Here is a 19,975-nt window from a genome sequence, read left to right on the forward strand (position 1 = left end):
TATGGAACAATTTCAGAAAAAAGTTCCTCAAAGTAAAAATTTGAAGACTTTGAACATCCCACCATCTACATAAGGCTCAGGAACACTTCCAGAAATCACTGTCTGTGAACACAGTTTGCTGTGCAATCCACAAATGTAAGTTAAAGCTGTATCATACAAAGAAAAAGCTATATGTGAACATGATCCACAAGCACCATCGTGTTCTCTGGGACAAAGCTCATTTAAAATGGTCTGAGGCAAAATGCACAATTCATCTGTGGTCAGATGTATTAAAATTTGAAATTGTTTTTGGAAAACCATGCACGCCGTGTTATGCATACTAAAGGGGAGAGGGACCAATGCTGAAAAGTACATAGAGGTTTCAGAACAACATATGCTCCCATTCAGTCAATGTCTCTTTTAGGAAAGACCTTGCATATTTCAGCAAGACAATGATAAACTACAATTAATTGCATCCATCACAACAGTATGGCTATGCAGGTGAAGAGTCTGAATGCTGAACGGGCGTGCCCTCAGTCTAGACCTTTCACCGACAGAAAACATTGTCTGCATCTTAAAACAAAGAATCCAGCAACAAAGACCCAGGACTGTTGAGCAGCTAGAATCCTGCATCAGACAAGAAGGGGACAACATTCCTCCCCTAAACTCCAGCAACTGGTCTCCTCACTTCCCAGACATTTACAGACAGTTGTTAGAAGAAGAGTAGATCCTACACATTAATAAACATGAGCTAATATTTTTTGTGAAATGCTAGAATATCTGTTTCAATATTTATTTGATATGTTGTTTATGTTCCATTGTGAATAACATATGCATTGATGAGAGTTACAAATCATTGCATTATGTTATAATAATATAAACATGCCTAAATATCAAGATTTCTTATGACGAATAATTTATTAATAATCAAAAATTGCAAGCTTAGCAGATAGGCACTAAGTCAGTGGAGAAAAGCTGTGAAGTCGCTGCATTTTTTAGCTGTGAAGTATTTAAGGAGTTTTACTATTCCTACTACACCTGAATGCATCAACAGGGCAGGTGGCTTAGGGCGTGGCTACATCCTACACAGCAGGGGGTTGTGTGCGCATGCGTTGGTCAGAAAAGTGCGTTTTAGTATGATTACTGGTAGCCAGCGGACACGCAGATTATACGGCTCCACACAACTGTTGTTTTAATCCTCTGAGCGAGGAGATTTAGCAAAGAAAAAACACTGGCCTTAAAGCCAGCAGCCATATTGTATGGGGAAACGTCAGAAATAGTCCTCTTTTCGGAAAAAGTCGTTTTCTCAGTGTGAGGTCTTCTGGGGAGGTTACTTTCCTCTCTTACTGGGGGTGAGTTTCTGCTGGACACCGCGCTCGGCAGCTGACTGAACAACCCAGAGACTTGGGGTTAGTTTTTGTGCAAGTTCCCAGAATATAGTGGCTGTCTCTCAGGTTTAAAAGAGTTACATTATTTGTCTGAAAGATGAAGGACCGATTGGAGCAACTCAAAGCGGTAAGTAAAATCGATTAAACATTAGCCTTAAAGTGTTTTTATTCTCTGGCGTTTTCTCTCTACACTTCAACGGCTCTTTAACAAACGCTTTGATAAATGACGGGTTAGGTCAAGCAAAACACCTTTTATTTGACCATTTTCTACTCTTTTAATTGAAACTCAAACAGTACAAACTTGGCATATTGTATTCATTTGGAACCGTGTAGCTTACATTGCGATGACATAACCGAAATGATGGATGTGGTAAGAGCAGGTTGGGAAAACCAACGGGGATGTAAAATAGAGATGATTCAACGGTAATTTGCTATTACTTTACAAACAGCCACGTGAGTAAAGTGAAAGATGTGTAGATAAAAGAAGAATGTTTTAAGACTTTCAGTTGATTGCCTTACTTTTGAAAGTTGTTGCTGGTGTTGCTTTGACTATCATTGCTTCCTATATTAGGATGTCGTCCTGTATATAAACATCCTATCAGTCTACCCAGCTACAGCAGTGGGCTGTCAAACTGATTTAACTTACTCGCTTACAACCTTTTTTGCTTTTAAATATTCATCTTTTCAACACTATTGATTAACATTTCCCGTTATTGACAAAACCATTAGTGGACCAACAAAGAATCATTTGTTTATCTAGAAAATATGAAAAAGGTTTAGTGGTATTAGTTTCTTGAATATGATCGTTTGCGTTGTGAGTGGAAATTAAGGATTTTTTAGTTTTGTACTAAAAGCAAACAATCCGACGACATAACCCTGGATGATGATGAATTTTAAAAGGAACAATTGGTTAATTGGTTGTTGGACTGATAACAGAGTAATCAATGTTGAAATGCTGAATAATTAAATGGTAAATAGTCTGCTTATATAGTGCTTTTATCCAAAGCGGTTTACAATGTTGCATCTCATTCACCCATTCCTAGCCAGTAGGTACTGGGAATCGAACCACTGACGCTAGGGTTTGTGAACGACTGTTGCCAGAGTTACGTTAAACCACTGAAAATGTAATCAATATGTTGAAGGTTGTACAATAGACACGTGATCTACACTTTGTATGAACTGAAATTGGCGTCAATATAGTAAGGACCTAGGTGTTTATTTCACATCATTACAGTCAGATTATCTTGTGCATATGTCCCGCATGTATTCTGCGGAAACAAAGTAGTAATTAGTAAACCAAGAATTACTTGTATTAATTTCTGAAAACTAAGTTAATACACTAAATGCACTTATTCATATTGTAACCCATGTAAGGATGTGTTGTTATAGCTGGCGAAAACTCCTAGCCAAATATTTGCTGTTTAAAATTGCTCAACAGCGTTGGGCCTCCAGGCTATATCTCACACAGCTGGCTTTTTCTTCTGGAAATGGAGGAACAGATAACAAGGAAAGTGAGCCAGTATTTGTTACAACTTGTAAAGCTAAGCTGCTGTGAGAGAACGGTTGTGTTCTAATGGAGGCCTCCATCCTAACTACTTTTTTTTCAACATTTCCTTCTCACTGTCTTAATCTTTCTACATTGTCTCCCTCACCCCCACCGTGCTTTCCCTCTCAGAGTTTCCTTTCTAAAGTTTAACTTGCTAGCTGTAATCTTAGTTGTATATTTGTGTGGGGAGGGCCACATGTTCATGTGAACTTAAGCCAACAGTGTGATCATATCACCTGACAAGCTGCAGATCTGGAGGATTTTAGGAGAGGTAGCGGCAGGAAACCAGGATTGTTGTTTAGCTCTGTCCATTTTAGAAATACAGAGAACATATGATGATACTGTGGCCATGTTTTGCCTTATTTCATTTTCATGAGCTGAACTAAAGACCAAAGTTAACTTAAGCTGATTTCAATTACTCAGGCTTTCTGTTTTATTTTCAAATGTACTTTCAGTCAAGGCCTTAAGCTTTTCAGTTCTCTGTGTACACTACCCTGAGGGGAAACTGGCCTGCTGAACTAAAATTGTGTCTTTGCTTCCCCTCCCAGCTCAGATATCAGTACAATGAATGAAAACCATTAACATGGGTTCTTCAGTGGATCGTGGAGTTTTTAAATCCCTGGTCAGATTTCGGCATAGCATTAACACAAGTCCTGATGGAGTGTTTTGGCTTCTGTCACCATGCTGCTGTAAATCTGACCCCCAGGTCCCTGGCCTGCTGTTGTGATAGCTTGTGGCTCATTTTATAAATCATCCCATGGAAAAATCTAATGAACAGCGCTTCAACTAATAGTTACATTCATTGCTGATTAATGACCCCAAAATTTTTTTATGATTTGTAGCGTGGTTTGGTTTGTAAAATGTCCAAAACACAGTAACATTCACAACATTACATAATGACAAAATACTAAGAATCTGTAAACTCAAAATGACTTTGATTGTTTTACTGGAAGAGTCACGCATGACCTATTTTCCATGCCTTTATTTATCTGACAGTTTTGTCTTTATACGACTGTCTCTTCAGCTTTCTTTGTTCACACAATCTTTGTCAGCTGTCTTGTTTTCTTCTCGGCCTTGAAGTGTTTCTGGTTGTTCAGTTGAAGGTGTTATGGCCGATATCATGTTTCGTCATTTATGATCCTCAGAGACAAAGTCTGACAGTTTATCAACAGATTTTTTTAAGATGACCAAGTCATATTAAGTGGAAATGATATGTTGGTTGTAGGGTTGGACATTCACTAAGCGCCATGATTTGACTCATGGCCCTTGCTTGTACACAGATGGTTATTGGCTTTAAGACTTATTGTTTAACTATGTATGCTAAAAGGATGAGCTCAGTCCTTGAGATCTATTGTGTTGTTTAGTGCATTTTTGTCCATGTGTTTGATCACTCTGTTGCATATTTAACATAACATTCAAGACTAGGGTCTCCAGTAAAGCTATGTGTACAGCGAGACAGACAGTTTGTTGTGTTTGAGAGGCACGGGATCGCTGTGCCTGCTGCAATGTAAAACATCTGTCTGGTCATTGCTTTGTTGAGGAGAATTATGTAATATGACATATGGTGCTTTGTGTGCAGAATAAGTGTTAAATAGAAGTCCTCAAAAAAAAAGCAATTTACTGAGCTGATATTTCTTTTTTTCATTCATGTGGTGCGTTTGTGCTCCTTTCTAATCTTGGTGTCCTCTTGTCCAAATGTTATCCTTTGTATTTAGGTTTTTGATGATTACACAGTCTTGTTGTACCTAAGCATGTGATCATAGCATCGAAGAAATAGCTGAAAATGCTGTTTAAAAAATGGTTAATGTTCATCTAGTTCTACAGCGCACAAATGCCTATCATACATAAGATATCTCATGCATTTTTTTTACAACCAATCATAAAGCCATACACAACTTCATTTTCCCATGTAGTTATCAAAAACAGCATGATACGAATGTTGTATGACTAATATTTTCATCATTTTTCATGATAAAGTAAATGTATGTGCTTTTATCAAAGTGCCATGGTCACCTCATCCACCAGGAACAAGTTTGAGTGTCTTTGTGTTGAAGTACTGACCCTGTAGTCTGTGGACAACTGCCTCAGCAAGTGAGCTATAGCCAGCCCCACTGTTCTAACAGCAAAAGCTGTCTGAATGTTGAGTTGTAATATAGGCAAATGAGTTAATGAAAACAAGAAATTTAAAAAATTTGTTCTTTACACGTGGCCCTAGACCTCTTCAGTTTTTACCTGAAGGTGAAGTGTGTGTGTATCTCTGTATGTGTGGCCTTTGTCTGTTTGGTTTCTTAAAGCATTTGTCACACATGTCAGTGCCTTCCCCCTATTTTTGCTGAATGAGAGAGACTGGAAGGAAGTGAGCACTTGTTCTTATCTCTACTACTGCAGAAATGTCGTGTGAGGGAGCATAATGTGTGTATCCGTGTGCTGCATCGGATGAATAACCTCCTGAGCACTGTGTTAGTGTGTGTGTCCAGGGAACTTTGTGTTAATAAATGCTGTTGGTTACAGCAGCCTGAACAAAATAGTCCAAGCTACATTTGCAATTCAAATCTGAGATGAGGAGTTAAAGGTTGTCAGAACGGAAAGAACGAGGTGCTGTGACAAAAAAATATATAATTTTCATTATTGACTGGTTTACTGGTAACATTCTGTTTATAAAAGTCTAAAAATACTTAAAAAGGCTCTTTGTAGTTTTTTTTCATGTATGAAAATAGCTTGTTTTGTTTGATCAACTAAAACCAAATACGACAAAAACAGTAAATGCACACCTTTGGTAGTTTTGCTTGAAAAATTATTGAACATATTTAATGAGATTCCGGACTGGAGCTGGTATTTAATGAGATTCAGGACTGGAGCTGGCATTCAATATTTCGATTTGCATTATCTAATTTCACTTTTCTTTGCTTTATTTTTGTTAATTTCTAAAATATTCTCATTGTAACATTTCTTGCTTATTTGAGACTCCATTCAGATAGTGGTTAATTTTGTTTTTTCAGTCGTTCCATAGAGTTACTAATTATTGCAGCTGTAGTCTGAGTTACCCTGTGTAACCGAAGAACAAACCAAGTCACTGTTTTCTATAACACTGTTCACAAATTAAAGAATAATTCTTGTAACAGCTGTTCCAGTGCAGTTTCATCAGTTGCACAGTCAAAACATGCTTAACTTCAAATGGAGAAGTAATCAAAAGAGAGGGAACAAATAGAGCTTAGTGACATTTCTTACTAATCATCAGTCGTTTTTTTTTTCACCTGCCTAACATGACTTTAGAATGTCTGTTTACACTGTACCTCAGCTGAAGTTTCTTAAAGTCATGTGAAAGCAGGTTGAGTTCCTGGAGCCTGGCCCTAGACCTTCACTGTGTAAATATTCACCAGCCGCACTGAGCTGTTTGTGGCTGACTTACAGCAGTGCTGTGTTTACTAATCATCCCTTATGACGTCCTTATGACTTCATTGGATGAAGCATTCTGATAAATTTATTATGTGGCAGCTTATTAGGGTCAGACCAATATTTGTTGAGATTCAATTCGAATGAGTGGCTAAACAGAGAGACATTTCATTAGTAGTCTTTTCACTGTGCCAGTAAACAAACTTCAGAAAATCTCAGTATTTTCTAAACAAGATTATGAAAATAAATATTATAGGCAACATTTTTTTGTAGGCTACTGAAGTTAAAAATTTCCTTCAACTGGATAGTTGGACAGGAACTATAGATATGTTCCTAAGAATAAAATTATTAAAACGGTATTTGGTTCTTCTTCTTTAAAGTTTTTCCTTTTGTTTCCTGTTGTTGGTATTTCAGTTATATTGTGCCCCGATGTTGATATTTTTACAGTTACATCTACTTTGTGCTGTGACAAGATTAAAAGAACTCTTAAATGTATCGTCACCTTTCTTGTTTAGACTGAAGTGAAAAGTTTAATACGTGTATCATTCTCACTTCTGTGTACATACACACAGATCAGCCTTAACATTGTGACCACTGACAAAGTCCCTAACACTGATTATATTATTACAATAGCACCTGAGAGTGGGTGGGCTATATTAGGCAGCAAATTAATTTGTTTATCGAACCGTGAAAAAAGTGTGAGCATTTAAGTGACTTCCACAAGGGCCAAATTGTGATATCTAGACTCCAAACTCTGAAACTGCAGCTCTTGAGTGATTTTCCCTGTCTGAAGGAATCAGGACCTACCAAAAGTGGTCCAAGGAAATAAGACTTGTGAACCATTGACAGACTCGTGAACAGCCAAGGCTCATTGATGTGGTTGTGGAGCAAAGACTGGCATGTGTACTCTGGTCAAGTAGTAGAGCTACTAATGACAGAGCTAATATGAAGAGCTAATGCTGATTCCAATAGAAGGGTGCCAGAACATACACTGCATTGGATGTTGTTGAGTATAGGGCTGTGTGGCCCATGCTGAGCTGTGTCCACAGCTGAAAGCAATGGAAGAAGGCGTACTGGTCTCATGAATCATGTTTTAAGTCATATGGACATTCGAGTATGTGTACATTGTTCATTTGGGAAAGTGATAAGACTAGGATGCCATGTGGGATTCAGATGCAAGGTGGGGAGGCCGCAAAAGGCAGCAAAAAGGGGACCTACTAAATATTAGGTGGGTGGTCATAATCCCGAGACTGATCGGGTGACCCCTGAAAGGACAAAGCCGAAAGCAGTTGATCTTGAGTTGTGTATGTTTAATTCATTATACAAATTAAGATTTAGAAGCAATACTTTTAGGTTTTGTTGGGTGTATTGCAACTAATTATTTCTTGGCTGTAACTAGTAAATTCCTGGAGTTTCTCCTTATTGCCTGACAACCTAAATATGACAAGGACTGGATTGTTCTGACACAAGTCTGATGTGTCTGAGGTGCCTATTTAGTTTAATATGAGAAGAATCTATTTATTTATTTTGCATTGGATGGAAATAAACATAATTTTAGTTCAACATATTGAAGAAACTCAAGTTTAGTTCTGGCACTGGTATCAAAGCTAATATTGATATCAACCCTTACATAAGAATTAGAGCATTCACATAAGATCAAAAGACACATCAAATACACATCCTGTCTGGTGTTCAAAGACAGGGTGGTGAATGGCCTGAAATCATGCTTTAGTCTCAGGCTAGCTAACAGAATGTCTCTGTATTTTCTATGAACATAGGGTGTGTTCGTGCTGCATATTTCCCCCACTGCTTTACCAAAAAAGCATCTAATGCTCCTGAACATAACAATTGTTAAGGATTTTTTTTCTCAATTGGGAAAGTTTATTCAATCACAAGAAAATTCATAGGGCATTGCATAAATTATTAAAAGGCATTAGGACAGAATAGTCGGCAGAGTCTTACAGAAACGCATGGGTGTTTAAAGAAACGTGTCTTTTTTTTTTTTTGCAATAAACAATAAACATACAATAAACATCTGAATAAACCTTTAACTCCCATTCATTGACTTTTGTACATAGCTTTAGAGGACCATGTGATAGCCTTTACATGCTCTCTGTGGTGCCTGACAGTCTTTACTTTTTTATTGTTAGACGTGTGATCAAGATGATGACGAGGTGGAGATTGCTGTGGATAACGCAGCCTTTATGGATGAGTTCTTTTCTCAGGTGAGTCAGGGTGTGTGGGGAGTGTAACTTTTTGTTCTTATTTTGAGTGTTTTTTATTTTCAATGCCCAATGTTTTCAACCTGTGTCATTTGTATACAATAGAGTTTGATGATTTTCTTCATGTGTTTCAGATTGAAGACATCAGAAGCAGTATAGATAAAATTGACGAGAATGTGTCTGAAGTCAAAAAGCTTTATTCAGTCATCCTCTCTGCACCTACATCAGATCAGAGTAAGATGACTCATCAGTATCAGCTTTTCTTTCTTTATCTGCCCCTTTTTTCTTTTTTCTGTAAATGTATTAACGTCACGGAGCATCATATTACCGGTGTTCTTCTTACATAAACTTTGCTAATGTTTCTCTGTTACAAGCTGGATTTGCTTTTTTGTGTGTGTTTTAAATCAAAATAAATCTGATTTATGTTTTCTTAGACATATTCTTGTACTCGTAAGAAATTAAATTTTTATGACATTTTATTTTTAAGTAGCATTGTCAAAATATAACAAAAATTCACCTTCGCTTCATTTAAAAACATTTTAGAGAACAAAATAACATTTTGTGTGACAACAGAAAATTCATTAGTGTCTATTAATTGTATGTTTGTGCTTGAAATAAACCCGTTTAACACACTTAACTGTTTACTGCCACGTATCTCTTTTCCCCCAGAAACACAGGATGATTTGGAGGCAATTACCAATAACATTAAAAAGATGGCCAACAATGCAAGAAACAAACTCAAGAGTGAGTGCCACACAGTCACAATAATAGTGATGCTAATTTGATTGAATGTTAATTGGGGTAAAAAAGTGATCTCTACTAGTTCAAACTAAAACAGAAATCAATATCCTGGTTTGTTTCCCAGCAATTGAGAGGAATCTGGAGTCAGAGGAGCAAGAGAGGGTGTCAGCTGACATACGGATACGTAAATCACAGGTAAATTCTGAACATCTGAAATGCAAGGTGGCCTTCAGTTAACACTGGTTATAAAGGAATTCTTTTTATACAGATTGTTAACACTTTGACATTTGTGAATCAGGATCTTAGATCTTGTTTTTTTAACTACTAAAACATTGCATGCATGAGTGCTGATGGTTTACAATCTATACAGAACATTATCAAGGTAAAGAGAAGCAGAAAATGCCTACCTGTACAGTGACCTTAATTAGACTTCTATATTTCTACAAAAATATTTTCGAAAACAAAATCAGACTTTCAAAGTCCTAAAGCTAGATATAGGGAATCCAATTAGGCAAATGTGACTCAAATTACAGTGATTCATAGTTTCAGTTTGTTAAATAATGACTTCTTCATCTTAAACATTAGTCTGTGCCAAAAGTATATAAACCTGTGCCTTCAGTAACTGCTGTGACCCTCTTTTACAGTAGCATATTTGGGTATTCCTTTCTGTAACTGTTTAATCAACCCTGATCGCTCTGTCCCATCCTCTGCATTCAAGAGTCTTCTGACTCTGATTTTAGGTAGCCACTAGCTAGAACCAACAGGGACAACCCTCTGCTATTTTACATTTATATGTGTAATTTGTAATTTTCTGTAATTTGTCAATTTGGGTTCCCTTTAACTAGTTTTAGGAATTAACATCGGATCATGTCTAAGGTTTTCCTTATGTAAAAATTGTGAACCTTTCAGAACTTTCTCTAATTTGTAAGTACGTATGCTTGTAATATTTAAAATACACAAAACAAAACAGTATGCTTTTAAATATATCATCAACTTGTATTTGTTATCTTAAAATGACAGATATTCCTGTCTAATTTGATACAAATGTTTTTTTTTTCCTGCTGTCTCCTAGCATGCAGTGCTGTCTAGGAAGTTTGTTGAGGTAATGACAAAGTATAATGAAGCCCAGGTGGACTTCAGGGAGAGGAGTAAAGGACGTATTCAGAGACAGCTAGAGATCAGTGAGTGGTACTGATGAACACAGTCACAAAGTTATGTGATAGTTCTACAGTTTTCCATGTCATGAACTTTTTCCTTTTCCTTTCCAGCTGGAAAAGCAACAACAGATGAAGAACTGGAGGAGATGTTGGAGAGTGGTAATGCTGCTGTGTTCACTGCAGGGGTAAGTGTGTGTGCTTGCACTTCTGCTTTTGATAGTAGCACACTAACATTACCATTGCCTCGTCACTAATCATGATATGTACGAACTGAGGAAAGTTGTCTGTTGCTTGGTAAAACTCAAAATGCCTTGTTACTCATTACCTGTGCTTGAGATCTGATCTGTTGGGCTCAAAGCCAGTCTGATTAATTTGATATTTCTTTAATGTGTTGTATTTTCAAATGCCAGTGAGCATATGAGATGCTCAAACACAGGTTGCAGAAATTACCTGTCCTATTGCATTGATCTGTAAGAGGTGGTAAATGAGTGCGCCATATATTTAAAGGGTCTTCGTCTTCTCGAATATTTTTATTTAACATAATAATAATATAATATTTTAAATATATACACACACACACACTGTAAGGAAATTGGGGACTTCCTTCAGATGGTCCTGCTGTTAAAAGTACAGTTCTGGATCTACATGAAATGTTGCTTTAAAGGTATACTTCCTGAAAATGTTCAAGTAGTCCATTTTATTTTTTTGAAACTTGACACACACTCTAGTACCACAAATATACTACAGTAGTCAGTTAAATGAATGGGTACAGGCTACATTTTAAAAGTGTTAAGCCCTTTTCCATCAGCCAAACACCTAATATGTTGAAGACCTTTGGTATACTGTAACTACATTTTTTGTTTGTCCTTAAGACTGGATGGATTTTTCCTTCTTTTTTCTTTTCAATACAGCAGTGTCACTCTACATTAGAAGAATTTGGTATAGTCTTCTGTGGAGCTACAATTGACAACCTCGTTTCCTCCAGTTGTCTAACTAGCTGCCTTTTTTAAGTGAGAATGCAAACTCATGACTGCCTAATTTAGGCCAAACTGTGGTCACAACTAGACATTAGATGTGACACCAAGATTGTATGTGTACATTTCCTGTGTGTTAACTGAAACTTCTCTCTGCAGATTGTGGACTCTGGGATTTCGAAACAAGCCCTGAGTGAGATTGAATCCAGACACAAAGACATCGTCCGTCTGGAGAGCAGCATCAAGGAGCTGCACGATATGTTTGTAGACATTGCCATGCTGGTGGAGAGCCAGGTATTGATCTCTATTTCTACTCTGCCCATGACCTCATTTACCCATTAGTTACTTAAAGAACCTATCTTCTAATTCATTCATTTATGTACTCTTATACATACAACCATGGGTCTGTGCCCAAAATACAGTTGAGTGAAAATGTTTGCAACCCCTAGTAGAGATGTTTTCAATCATCAGAAGTAAAACAAAAAAACAAACAAAAAAAAAACAATATAAGAAGACGGTCAAAGTAAAATATTGAAAATTATATCAGTGCAAAGTTTGTATCCTTCTTAATAAAACCCTCTAGGTAATTAAAGTTTAATTTGTAAAATTTGGTGTCTTTACTTAAAAAAAAAAAAGACTGTCAACACTTACTGTTTAATGAATGGTACCAAGTGTGTTAAATTGGGCTTGGACTTTTAATTGGCAAGTGGGTAGATAATTGGGGGCTGTCTCAAGCAGTTTACTGAGCGCTACAAAAACAATGGTATCTGGAATTCAGGTGACCTCAAAATAAAATTGGTAAATGTTCATAAAGCTGGAGAGGGATATAAATATATATCAAAGAATTTGGGGTTACCAGTACCAACTGTGAACACTATAATCCAGAAATTGAAGAAATGTGTACACACTATGACTCTTATATGAAGTGGAAGACAAAGTAAATTGACTGAAAGAGGTGCTAGGAAGCTTGATCAAGAGCTAAGTAACAATCCAAAACCATCAGCAGGAGACCTGACAAAGTCCTTAGAATCAACACGAATAAAGATCTATATCTCCACAGATGTCTTGATTGTTTGGAAGAAAAACCCAGAGGAAGCTATTACTTACTTTTAGACATAAGGAAACATGCTTGTAGTATGTTAAGGAGCCTTTGAATTAACAAAATTAATTTTGGAACAAGATTAAATGGACTGATGTGGCCAAAGTCAAATTATTTGCTCAAAATCACAGAGGTATGTTTTGCGAGGAACGAACATCTGCCTATGAGGAGAAGAGCACCATTTTCAAAGTCAAACATGGTGCAAGCTCACTGATGTTCCTTCCAGTCTCCAGACATAAATATCAGTAAAAAGCTGTTGATAGATTTGAAGAGCGCAGTATATTAATGACAACCAAGCAATCTGGTGGTTTTGGAACAATTATGCCATGAAGATTGGGCTACTCCTGAAAAGGATCCAAATGCTGCTCAAAGGGTAACCAAAGAAGTTGGAGGATGTTATGAAAGCAATAGGAGGAAATACACAGTGTTTTAATGTAACTTTCTTTTTATACACTCCTTGACCATTTTTGTTACTTCTGATGAGAAAGTAAAATGTTTACTATCAGAATGTGTATTAAATATTATGTTGATGGGAAGGAATACTTTGTTTTACCATTTCAAACTAATGGGATGCAAAAACTTCAACTGTATTTTCATATTTGATTTTCTCCCTGCCAAAGCTGTAGTCTGACTTTCAGTCTACATCTGTTCCTATTGCTTCTTTTCCGGCTCTGTGACTCTCAAGAACCTGTTTTTACTTTCTGTTGCTACTGCCCCCTCGATCTCTTCACCCACCATTGATGGAACAAATATTAAAGCATTTAGTTAGATGTACAAATCAGCCCTCATTGTAGACATCAGAGCAAACTTCACTCTTGAACAAACAAAAACACATTGTTAAGTTATACTATGTATATGCATACATGAATATAACCACATATTTCTTACTGCTTGCACTATGCTTTCTGAGGGAAAGGCTTGTTTAAGGTAAGGGCCCTTCCCCTGCTGTGTGTATTGTTGTTGTTGTTGTTGTTGTTGTTGTTTTTTTAAACCATGTTTAATTAGTTTTAGTTTTTGAAGTTTGCTACAAAGACAATCAGCATTATCATAACTGTAAATGGTTTTTTCATGACATTTACCTTGGGAATAAAACAAATCTCCATTTTGCCATTTTTGAAGCTGCCTAATGACATTCACTTATGTAACAATGGAGCTTGTGATAAAAACAATCACTGGAAACCTCTTGAAACCAGCTGTATTATGTGGTCAGGATAAACTGGTTGATTACACTTTCTTTCTGCCACGGTATCTTACTGATTATTGTGTGTTTTTCAGGGTGAAATAATAGACAACATTGAGCAGAATGTATCAAAGTCCACGGACCACATAGCAGTGGCTAAAGAACAGACCAAAAAAGCTGTCCGGTACCAGACTAAAGCACGCAAGGTAATGTACTTTAGCGAACTGCAGTACCAGTTAATTTTTAAAAATTTTTTTTTTTCTCTCTGCTCAAATTTCAAGACACAGTTGGACTTTCTTTTAACATTTTGACACTTTTAACCTACTGCAGACAGATGACACTCACTCTAAACAAACACATTTCTTCGCCTTTTGTTTCTTGGTCTCTTGTGTTGTTCTTTATTTGTTTTCTTTTCTTGCTTTTCATCACTTCTAACAATGTGGCCCATGTTAGGGTGGAATGATTGACAGAATTGAGAGCAACATGGACCAATCTGTGGGCTTTGTGGAGCGGGCTGTAGCAGATACTAAGAAAGCAGCAAAGTTTCAGCAAGAGGCTCGCCGTGTGAGTGACTTGGGTCAAAAAAACAGCAGTCTGGTTTCCCAAAAGCAGTCCAAATAGCTTTATAACTTCCAAAAGGAAAGAAGAAGGGAGATATAATCACTCCATTTTTTTGAAGATTTTTTGGTGGGTACCATAAACTGGATTGGGACAAAGATTAAGTTGGATTCAAATTCACAAACCTCTGTTATTTCGATAAAGAGTGTTATTCTAGTGATCCTGAGCTAATGTGAACATGCACCTGGGATGTCAAAGATGCCCTCTTCTTCCTTAAGTCTGACAGTAATGAGCAAATAGTAATGGTTATTGGTGTGACTGCATTATAGGCAATGCAGGAGCCATTGAGGCTCCTGCATTGCAAAAAATACCGACCACCATATATGATTTTTAACACAGCTGGGGCAGCACATGCAGAGGTCTTTTGCAAAAAACATAGGGCTACCTGGCAATAAAGTTCAACCAATCAAATGTTGCTTTAGTGTGGCCAGTAATAAACATTCAAGTACATATTTTCAAAGTTTGTTGGGTACCACAAACAGCATGTTTCTACTCTTTACCTCACATCAAGAGATAAAGTCATTATTGTAATAAATGTATTTGTTCAGTTCTATTTGGCTATTACTAAGTAAATCATGTTTTATTGTCTTTCTAATACCTGAAACAACACATCTCCACCAGTGCAGCACTTATTAACCCAGAGCTATGTTTGATCTTGCTTTTGGGAAATCTGCCTGAAAACAACAACATGAAGACCATTCCCACCATCCAGACCCAGATGTTTAACTTACTGTGTTACCTGTCATGATCCCCAGCCCTCCTTCATGCTTTATTCCTCAGTCTTCACATTGTGGCCTGTGAACCACTGTGCTTTAAACACAACTGTGACCAACCAAGAACCAGATGCAAGACTACAGTTTCCACACTTATATTCTCTCTGCCCTTTCTCTTCGCCTTCAACATTAACTTTCTTTATTTACAGCATGTGGATGGCTGCTGCGCTATTTTTAATCTTTGCTTTTAGCTATATTTAAATGTAATATTTGTCAGCTTCTGGCTGCTTCCATGAAAATAACTGTTGTACTCACAACTTTAGGTCAACACTGTTGTGTCAAGAGAAAACTGGTTTATCAGACTTGATGCAGAGAGTTTTCGTGGTTACCAAGCTACAAAGAAAATACAATGTATATGATATCCTTATTGTTACTGTATACTGCACATTCTGCTTCTGCCAAACTAGTAACTACACTATATGTCACACAGTAGTAGATAACGTTATTATTTCACACATACTATCCTTGCTGCTTCCCACTGAGAATGGTCCTGATGGAACTGTACTTGGTTGTTCCCAACAGAAAATGGTGATAATAGTGGTGATTGTGCTGGTCTTGATTGCCATACTAGCTCTCATAATCGGGTTGTCAGTGGGATTGAAGCGAAGCTGATGAGCTATTTGAGTAAGAGGAGAGCTAAGGGTGAGTAACTCTGGAGCCAATAACCACTGTAGTTCCACAATGGGTGTGGGTATGAGGCATGCTTTGGGAAAGGGTTTGCATGCTCTTTCATTAGACTTTTTGTGTGTTTTTCTTTTGTCCACAGGGTTTACTTGAGGTGTGTTTATGTGTATTTGAAGTTCTTGGGTGTGTGTGTGTTTTGCTCCTATTTTCCAACATATGCCTCTGGTTACTGCTGAATAAACAAAGCAGTACTAGTGATGAGTTTGTCTCACACTGTTTGACTGGTGCTTGGTCAAAGGGTTCATTTCACTGCTTGTATGTCCCATCATTTAAACTGTTCTCCCTTTTTGTCTCACTCTTTGTATCTCTTCCTCTGTAGAAAATTATCATTATTGGTGTCATCTGTGCTGTGGTTGTCGTCATCCTCCTCATCATAATCCTCACCCAGACACTATAGCAGGACAGTGTCTGTTTATGCATCATCTGCTCCATCAGCTGGCCTGCCAAAGAAAAGACTGATACTGATCACTCCATGTAGATCTGACACCCATAAATGTACAAATCGTCAGCTTAAAATCACACATTATTATAATGGAAAAAAAGGAGTGTGCAACATTTGTAAGCAGTAAAACTTTAATTGTCACTTTTACTAACCCCCCTGACCATCGTCCTTCTTGGTCTTCGAGGTTCTGTTCAACTCTCTCATGCAGCTTTAAAAGTGTGAGGATGCCCTAATGCAAATGAGGGAAATGAGACTGAAGCTGACATGAGGTACAGTACTTATTGTATCTCTCCAGAGATGAAAAGGGAACTGGAAAAAAAAAACTGCTTGTATTTTCACTCCAGTGTCACCAAACATTTCATTGTTTCATTTCATTGCCAAAGAATCTGCCTGTATATTATTTATATTAATTTCCTTTTAATGTCCAGCAAGCTTGATGCTGTGAAAGTGTGTTGAGGCATTTCATCTCTTTTTAACATTATTTCTTGTCTTAATGTGCCTTGACACAGTCTGTGATTAAAATGCTAGCTACTGTTTTTTTCACTGTAACCGGGTTCATTTTGTTCTGTTGATTTTCAGCACTTTTACATTTTAAAATATGCTGTATTTCTGTAATTATCCTCATATGATCATGTAAATAATAGATTTATTTTTGTGAGTTCTCAGTATCTAATCCTGAATACGACTCCGTTTTTTTACTTGAAGAGGATTGTGTGTACTCACTTATGATTCTTCAGTTTTAAGAGCCCACTGGTTCTGATTTTAAATGTGAAGGATAGTGCTCACGAAAATTAATTTCATAGACAGGTCAATTTTGGACAAGCAGAATGGACACGCCAAGGACATAGACAGGCATTACTTAAGGATTTATCTCAAGACTGTAAACTCTGGTAGAATGCTTGAATATTTGTTTTGTATCTTTGTTAAGCTGGTACAATGTCATGTATGATTGCCTCCTCTTTTAAAATGCTGTCAAACGTAATGTTTAAAGACAAAGAAGTATAAGGAGTGAATGGTAGTAACACTAGTGCCTGTTTCCTTAAAAATCCAGTATAGTCTGTTTTTTTATTATGCTTTTTGATGGTGTGTTGTTAATTACGTCACACATAAACAGGCAGGTTTAAATGGACACTCCCTCCTGGTTGGTGGCTCATTGAAGTGCGTGGTTTGACTGTATTTTAGGTTTCACAATATTTATACTGTAATCATCAAACTCCATTGCCATTTTATTAGATACAATTTCTGAAACCATTGCACTGTAAAGAGTCCCAGAATAAAATCCTTTTTTGTTAAAACAGCTTTAGAAATTAGGAGGGAGGTAAAATTATTTGGACAGTTTGGAGCATGCTGTTTGTGCTGCTTTGTAATGTAATTGTTACACTTTGACTAATATGTATGTGGTCCTCACTGATTAAAAAAACAAAAAAAGATCAATTGTGTATACACCGCTTAGTATAGTTTGCAGTTTACAGTACAGTCTACAACATCACCAGGCCACAGAGTACACATTAATAGATGACCACAAAGTTAAATCTACACATATTTACAGCATGCAACTGAACATGAGTACTTTCATATTGTCATGTGTTTTTATGTTTTGGTTCATAGTTTCATAAAACCTATAAAACACTGTATTATAAAAATGTTGTGTACAAGCAAACAAATCATGTTAAGAGTTATTACAGGAAGGGTGTTTTCCTGATTAGTTTTAGCTAGGTTTTCCTAATAAAGTGGCATATGACTTTTAATTCTATTTGATTACCAACATATCAGGAGAATGTTTTTTTTCTTGTAGAGGGAATGTGTTGAACTGGCAGTTTATTGAACAACATTTTATATGTCACCTTTAAAGCTGGTGGTGATCCATTATAATCAATAGATATGGATTACAATGGATCAACACAACAGGCTTTAAAAAAAAAAGGCATGTGCATTATGAAAGCCACCATCACTGAGAGAACCTTTATTTCTCTTTGACCACGACCTAAATGTTGCCTTCAATTCTGGCTGTGCAGGGAATATATGAAAGAAAGCGGGACCCCAGCTCGGTCTACTCCTTTGGCTCCTGTCTACCGCTGTTTGATCCCAAAACTTCTATTTAAGCCTTTTTCTTTACACCACTTAAGTCATCAGCATGAGCTACAATAAAAGAAGGAGAAAATAGATACTCTTCTGGACTGTTGACTTCAAGTGCCAATGATTTGAATGGAAATTAAAGTTTTAATGTGTTTTGTAATGATTGGTTGAGTGTTTCCTTGTGATCCTGTGCTTGTTTGCTTTCCTGGCATTTGTGAGTGACACAAGGTAAATATGTGAAGTACAGCTAGGTTCACAGCTGTAAAAGTGGAGGTAGGTTGGTTTATGTGGTTTGTTTTTTAGTTTATTTCTTTTAACTTTCCTCTCACACACACACACCCGTCCTCTGTGCCCCAGTTCTCCTTTTGCTCAATCATTTCCTCAAACTAGTGTGTCCATAAATGCTATGAACTGTGTTGTATTATAGTGCTTTGTGTCATCACACTATTATCTTACTTTGTCTTTTTTCTCATAATTTACAGAAAAAAATGATGATTATGTTGTGCTGTTCCATTATTGGGATCATTGTGGTTTCCTATCTCTACAGTTTCTTCTCATAAAAATGGTTTACACAGGTAAAACACCTGCATTATCTATTTGGCACATGCTGCATTCTTTATTTTCACAATGATTGTTTAAAGTCTGTATTTTGTATTATTGTGTTTTGTTTCCAGGAAGGAGGATTTCCCCAGGAAAAAAAAAACATCTGGTGCTCTCCTATTTCAACCCTCAAAGCATTTAGGTCTGTTTTAAAATCTAAAGTATATTTTAAAAAAAAAACGTAAATCAAACCATATCAATATAGTGCATTTACCCTCCTATAAATTAATTGAAAATATTTTTCTTGCTGTATGAAGTGTGTTTAAACGTGTTCTAAATGTGTAGATTTTCATCATTTGGGGTTCTTGGGATCGACTGTAGTCTACCGCCTCCTGGTGGTACAAAGAAAGGACAGTCATATTTAGAGACACTATAAAGTTGTTATGAATAGGATTCCTTTAAAACTAAGTAATATGTACAACCAGTGTTTGTGTTTGTCTGGGTTCTATAAATTCATCAATTCGCATGCTTTTATGTAAGCTCTTTATTAATACCCCACTGAGTAGCATTTTTTTGATTTATTTGGTATCATATTTTTAAGACATTGTGTGCGTGATGGTGTTGTTTTTATGATCCGTATGCGTCTGTGCTGCAGAAATGCTTGTGACTATGCCGTATTGTATAACGGGCTGTCAATCACTCAATGGCTTTTTGTCAACCCAGTAAAGTCGGTTATGTAATAAAAGATTTCTGTGCGTTGTACCAAGTGTTAGTGTGTTTTTCACTTCTTGTGCTGGAGGTTTGGACCTGCTGATTGCTTTTCTCTTCGGTTTGCACCACCTATTAACTTTATTTGTTCCTGTTTTATTAGCCTACGTGTGATAGCTACATGTCATGAATGGCGATATACGACATAACATCCGTGTATAAAGATCTTTCCTGACCTCATTTCATCCCCCATCTCGATGTTCTTCCTACTCAGAGATAGACCTCGCCCATCAACAGTACATGGGGCGGGGTCTACACAAGGGTGCGTTCGATTTCCTTATTGGTGTGGGGAGGATAAACGGGCGCACAAAGATAAAAGAAATTTAACGGTTAGAAAATTATTAAATGAAAAACGTTCACCACATCAACTACCAAGACCAATGTGATCAAAGTGA

The 19,975-nt window shown here is 36.9% G+C and overlaps 1 protein-coding gene across 5 annotated transcripts; it reads left to right on the plus strand.

Moving 5' to 3' along the window:
* Positions 1 to 1,093: 1,093 nt before the first annotated feature.
* stx3b (syntaxin 3b) lies at positions 1,094 to 19,574 on the plus strand. 5 transcript variants are annotated; one of them, XM_067518769.1, is made up of 12 exons: positions 1,094 to 1,494; positions 8,457 to 8,531; positions 8,663 to 8,762; positions 9,198 to 9,272; positions 9,394 to 9,464; positions 10,342 to 10,450; positions 10,538 to 10,611; positions 11,560 to 11,694; positions 13,775 to 13,885; positions 14,133 to 14,243; positions 15,593 to 15,712; positions 16,074 to 17,626. In XM_067518769.1, the coding sequence occupies exons 1-11, from the start codon at positions 1,465 to 1,467 to the stop codon at positions 15,680 to 15,682; spliced, it is 981 nt and encodes a 326-aa protein (XP_067374870.1). In that variant the 5' UTR covers positions 1,094 to 1,464; the 3' UTR covers positions 15,683 to 15,712; positions 16,074 to 17,626. The 5 variants fall into 5 exon arrangements, with proteins under 5 accessions (XP_067374870.1, XP_067374869.1, XP_067374868.1 ...); XM_067518764.1 differs by lacking the exon at positions 14,133 to 14,243 and having other exon boundaries at positions 1,095 to 1,494; XM_067518768.1 differs by lacking the exons at positions 13,775 to 13,885; positions 14,133 to 14,243; positions 15,593 to 15,712; positions 16,074 to 17,626 and adding exons at positions 18,755 to 18,847; positions 18,947 to 19,574.
* Positions 19,575 to 19,975: the final 401 nt, after the last annotated feature.

The sequence above is a fragment of the Channa argus genome, chromosome 10 (assembly GCF_033026475.1).
Source record: "Channa argus isolate prfri chromosome 10, Channa argus male v1.0, whole genome shotgun sequence".
NCBI lineage: Eukaryota > Metazoa > Chordata > Actinopteri > Anabantiformes > Channidae > Channa > Channa argus.